The sequence below is a fragment of the Canis lupus genome, chromosome 5, assembly GCF_048164855.1.
Source record: "Canis lupus baileyi chromosome 5, mCanLup2.hap1, whole genome shotgun sequence".
Classification (NCBI taxonomy): domain Eukaryota; kingdom Metazoa; phylum Chordata; class Mammalia; order Carnivora; family Canidae; genus Canis; species Canis lupus.
In genome coordinates this window covers 56,176,778-56,182,777 of record NC_132842.1, presented here as the reverse complement: position 1 = coordinate 56,182,777, position 6,000 = coordinate 56,176,778, and the positions used below count along the sequence as shown (strand labels likewise).

The 6,000-nt window shown below is 42.6% G+C and overlaps 1 protein-coding gene across 1 annotated transcript in view; it reads left to right on the top strand.

The window, feature by feature from the left end:
- The first annotated feature begins 386 nt into the window (after positions 1-386).
- ZNF366 (zinc finger protein 366) overlaps positions 387-6,000 on the top strand; it is a 46,831-nt gene continuing 41,217 nt past the window's right edge. The window contains exon 1 of the mRNA XM_072826764.1: positions 387-586. Within this exon, the coding sequence (XP_072682865.1) occupies positions 523-586 (64 nt within the window). The 5' untranslated portion in view covers positions 387-522. The remainder of the gene's footprint in view (positions 587-6,000) is intronic.

The window sequence follows — 6,000 nt, the reverse complement described above, 5'->3', positions numbered from 1 at the left end:
CTGAGGGCCTGTTATGTGCCAGGCATTTCGTTGGGATGCAGCAGTGCGTGTGAACTAATAGGATGACTGCCCTTATAGAGCAAATGGTTTACAAAGAGAGTCAGATGTTAAGTGGATAATCACAGCCATAAATGTAAAATGACCACTGTGACAAATGCTGAGCGTCAACATCGGTGTATCTGCCCTGGTCAGAAGGTGCTAAAGAAAGCACCCTTGAGCTGCGCCCGAATAAATAAGTGCCAAGCAGACAAAGATGGCAGAGGCAGGGGAAGAGTGTCCTAGGCAATGGAAATGGCACGTACAGAGGTTCTGAAGGGAGGGGGAGCACAGTATGGATGAGGAACTGAGAGAAGGTCAATGTGAGTAAAATGCAGAGAGCTTGGGGAATGTGAGCAAAATGCAGCTGGAGAAATGGACAGGGTCAGACTGCTGGGCTTGTGGGCCATGTTCAGATTTTGAACCTCGCGCTGAAATCATTGGGGAGCAGCTGGAGGCCTTGAAGCAAGGGAATGATGGTACTCCATGCTTGCTGAGTGGAGCAAGAGGGATGTGGAAGGCCAAGTACAAGACAAAGGCAGCAGCTCAGGTGAGTCGGTGCTCGGTGCTGGTGTGGATCCCGGAGAGAGCTGGGAGGTCATGATGAGAAGAAAGGTCAAGATCCAGGAGCTACTTAGAAAGTAGACCTAGGTTTGGATGAGCCACAAGGTATATTCCCAGTTCTTTGTTTAAAATACTTGTACCAGTGGATGTAAGACTGTCCTATTTATAGAACTCACCTACTTGTAGTAGATCAAGCCACAGGGTAAGTTGGAAAATCAGTTTTTCTATAAATAGATTTAAAAAAAATAACATTTGTTACAGGATGGTTTCATGCCCAGGCTTACCAGAAAGAGAAGATGAGACAGAGACTGGCCCCAGCCCTCTCCCGACCTGGCTGTATAAGGACTTGATGGAGTCCTGCATCAAAAACACAATCTCTAAACCAGAGTTGTCCCATAGAAACATAATGTGATGCAAGCCACAAATGTAACTTTACCCTGGTCAGAAGCTATATTTAAAAAAGAAAAAAAACACAGATTAAATTAATTTGAACAACTTATTCTATTTAACCCAATAAATCAAAAAAATATTGAAACATGTAATCAAAAGAATAATTATTAGTGAGGTACTATACTTTTTTTTTTTTTTACTAAATTTTAAAAATCCAGTGTGCTTTCTACACGTACAGCATGCCTGAATTTGGATCAGCCATATTTCCGTGTGCTCAAAAGCCACACGTGGCAGTGAGTACTAAGCTGGACAACGTGGCTCTAAACCATTAAAGCAGCCACAATAAATCCAGGTACAAAACACTTCAATGTAGGTCCTTCTATAGTAATTTAAAAAGGTATATAATACTTTAAGCAGAGCTTAAATTTCAAAATCGACTAATTTGTGATTGACTAAGTGGGTGAATTCGAGGAAATTGGTCTTTTCCATGCCTCGGTGCACGGAGGAAATACAGCAGGGCTGCGTGATACGCGTCAACTTTTTCAGTCTTAACAATCACTGCCTCCCGGTTAAGGAAATCCAAATAGGTTTTCCTCCTTTTTATTTTCATTATCATTTCCCAAAGAAATCTTTCCTTCCAAACTTCTAAATTCTTCTATGATCTCAAGGGATCTGATGGTGGGAAAGTGGCTACTTCAATAGCAAATGAACAAAATTCCAATAATGGTTTTCATTCTGAGCCCAAAAAGAGCTGGATTTTCTTGGGAGGTTGGAATCCTAACTGGATATTTAATGATTAAGGAAACTAATGATGTTTTGGCTGTGTTTTAGGAAAAAAAAATCTTTATGTTTAAGAGATACATTCTAAAATATATTTATAGATGGAATAAACTGATGTTGTGGATCTACTTCAAAATCATCCTGATTAGGATGATGGGGTTTAGAAGAAATAAGATTTGCCATAATTGAAACAAGGTGTGAGATTCACATGGGGATTCACTGTATTATTCTCTCTACTTTTATAGTTTAAATATTTATGTAATAACCTTTTTTTCCCCCTGAAGGTAGATTTCCATGCTTTCTTAGGTTCTAGTACAGGTAGGATTTTCAAAAATTCCCCTTAAATACTGTGCATGCTTCATGGTACTGATGCCAAAGCCTACCTAAGCACCGAGAACACACAATTCTTATTTAATACTGCAGTGGAACAAAGCCATATATTTAATGGGCCCCAAATTCCCATCGTAGGTTAAATCTCTGGTGTTTTTGGCGGTAACATGACTTTACTCGTTCATCCTACTCTTTGCTATGGGCTTAGGATCAATATTTACAAGCAAAGCCTGTGCCCCCTGCGCCAAGGGGAGCTGCAGACTCGGCCTGAGGCACCCAGGGGTTTGGGGAGTAGAGTGATTAATGGTATAGACAGAGTACACTGCAGCCCCAGAGTGGCACAGACCGCTGGCCCACAGGCATAAAGACTATCACCTCTTCCTTGCACCACGGAGGCCACGTGTGTGTGACAGGGAGAGGTAGGAGCAGAGGAGGTGACTCAGAGGGGGCGTAGCCTCCAAGGCCAGGAGATCTAGCACCTAAGACCCACCCAGGGGGGTGTACGAGTATAGGTCACGTGTCAACCTCAGATTTCCTGGGCATTTGGTCAAGTTCTAGTGTAATGCTCTCTCTAAATTCCATGAGAGATTTGTGGCTACCTCCTGCCCACTAGCCCTCTGGAACGTTGTGATGGGAGTGAGGAGCCTGGAGTCTACTTCCAAGTTCTTGCCTGAGACATTGTGAGGAGCCGAATGATAAACCCTGAACATAGGGCTGCCTTGCAGATTCACTGCCTTCAGGCCCCTTGCCTGCCAAGCCCAGGTCTTCCTGCCTTCAAGCCTTCAGGTGCCTGACCTCTCACCAAGGGTTTCAGAGCAGGTCCTCATTTTCACTCCCTGAGGGATATCACTGATGGTGTCTACACACGAAAGGATACACAAAGAAAGAGGACGGGACTTAGTCGGAGAATGTTTTCCCTTTGCATTTTCATCAGCCGAAGGAGTATCGAGTTTAGGGTACCAACATATGGCACAAATGTTAATTTTAAGGAAAATTTGGCGCACGCAATACGCTAAGCCATGCCACTCTCTACACATGTGATACTTGGCTTCAGTGGTGGCAATACAGTGCCAGATTATCTTAAATGTCAAGCATTTTAAGAAATGGTCTCTTTGAATTAAAATCACACCCCCTCCAAAAATGGAAATACTACTGAGATGCTTCTAAATAAAGTCAACAGCTGACCAGAGGCCATGGTGGACGCCGGTCTGCCAAACATCAGCAGACTGCTGCTTTAACTTCTACCCAGTATACTATGATCCTGTAGTGCATTAACCAGATGATAAGGCACAAAGAGTGTCCAAATCTTTGGGGCAGAAGAAGCCTTGACAGTGTTCACTGAAGCTTCCCCTGTCCGTTGACAGAACTCACCTGCGCCACCTAAGTCACACAAGCAGGTGAGAATTATCCACGGAAATGACTCCCCTTGTGTCAGCACACGCTGGCATTCAGCGGTCCTCGTGGCCAGAACTGTCTGGTAGTGAAACCTGGAGCTGAGCCCGGAGCCCTTGACTTGTTCTTACTAAGTTTCCCTTGACTTGATAAACTTTGATAAACTGCCCTTGATGAACTTTGGTTTATCAAGTTCACTCCAAACTCAGCCCTGACTACCTCAATGCCACTGGCTCGTTTTCATCCCTTTGCTTCTTTTTTTCTAAGTGTTCATACACGTCACAGATAAGACACTTGTTTCCAGATTGCTTTGTCTCTGCTTAGGAGTCTGAGTCTTAATTTCCAATTATTCGCAAATCCCTACGACAGGGAGAGGCTGAGTGGTATAATTCCCAATGGAGTGGTAATAAGGTATAGGAGAGGAGGAAGTGGGGAATGAAAAAAGTCATATAGGAGCCAAGTAATACATGAACTGAGATTCTAGACACTTGGCCTCTAGACTTTGAAAATCTCCTCTCCTCCCTCTGCCTCTGTCACATGGAAACACTAATACAATCTGAACAAGGTGACACCTGAAATCCTCTCCCATGCTTCAAACATTCTACAATTAATTCTCTCCATCTCATGGGGTTTTCATAGGAACTAAATGTAATGACGGGTATGAAAGAGGGTTTTTTTGCAACTTGAGAGTCATCTCGGTGTAAGTTACCACAATATCACAAACTAGCTCTCACTATAAGCCTGGAATTATTTTTCATTTCTATTACAAAAATGTTGGGTCAAGTTTAGGAGCTTATTTAATTTCAGGTGGAAAATGAAAGGATCCACAGGAGGTAAAAAGATGCACTGAAGGAAATGAGTGAGTGGTTTACATATGAATTATAGCGATCTTCCCAGGAATCAATTTAACAACACATACTAAGACCTGAAAATTCATATCCTTTGACTCAGTAATTCTATTTCTAGAGAATCTGATCTAAGGAAATGACAGAGACTCAACTCATACAAGATTTATGTATAAAGTCATCCACTGCAGTGCTATTTGTGTATTGTATTGAGACATATAGTAAATAGTCCACGTTGGAAAAGCAAACATATTTGAAAGAAACAAACCAAAATATTAACAGTTACTCTTGGGGGGTGGTGGTGGTGGTGATAGTATTATTTCCATTTTCTTCTTTAAACATTTCAGTGTTAAATTTTACGAGGGTAATGAATTCATATTACTTAAGGGTCTTTAAAAATAAATTGTGTAGAGCTGCCCACCTTCATCTAGTTCTGGAACTAACTCATCCTGTCCTTTAATTCATCTTGACCAACAGCCAGCTTATCTCAACTACTTCCATGACTTTCTTCTTGTTCTTCAGTGAACCACAACATTCTGTGGGCTTTACATCATGCCTGTGCTCTGCCAGCAGCCTAGATAACACCCAGGGTTCACCTGTTAGTCTTAGTGTCCACACGGAGGCTCTTTCTTTCCTTGAATATCCCACATACTCTTTCTTCACACGAAGTTCACGAGATATGAATTGGCCCAGGACTCATTTCTTTTAGAATAAGATCTACCGAGGACACTCTTAAAGTGTGGCTTGCTTGACTCCCCCTAAAAAAGTTCTCAGGCAGAGAGGCACCTGGGTGGCTCAGCTGGAGGAGCGTCGGGCTCCTGCTGTAAGCTCAGGTCATTATCTTGGGGTTGCAGGATCGAGCCTGTCGGGCTCTGTGCTGGGTGTAGAGCCTGCCAGAGATTCTCTTTCTCCCACTCCCTTTCCCCTTCCTCTGCACTCTCTCTCCCTAGCCCCCAATTATTAAAATGAAAAATAATTCCAGGATTATGGAGAGAACTAGTTTGTGATATTGTGGTAACTTACACTGAGATGATTCTCAAGTTGCAAAAAAAAAAAAAAAAAAAAATCTCAGGCAGAGGCATCTCCACTCACGTCGAATTTCCCATTAATCCCTACAGAGTAGGCTTTTCCTCTGAAAAAACAAAGGTTTCAGAAATTATAGGCAATTCCCTAAACTCTAGGTTGAATTTGCTCACATTTTGTTTTCAAGTTAGGAATTCACAGGAGTTACCTCTTACCAGAGGGTGAGTACAAGGTGTTTTGTTATTTACTCACCACATTATTCGCTCAATTGGATAGTTCCATCTTAAATTCGCTCCAGCATTTCTTCAGTCAGCATGAATGAAGATGAAAACCTGAAAGGGTTATTTCCCCAAAACTCTACTGAATGATGCTATCAAATGTGCCCTCTTATTTTTAATAAGCACACCTGCGTGAGGCCATTCAGGTGACGGAAGAGAATGGTACCAGAGATCATGGAGAGAGGGGGACGGGGAGAGACAGACTGACTGATCTACTGAGACCGAGTTGTTCCCAACCCTCAGAGTCAAAAAGCTCCAAGGAACAGACAATCGGCTACGGCAAAGCACCGCTGAGAATTCTTCCCTTGGCTAGCCCTTCCGAAGAAATAGTCTTTATCCAGAATCTTCCAGATTCAGACTCT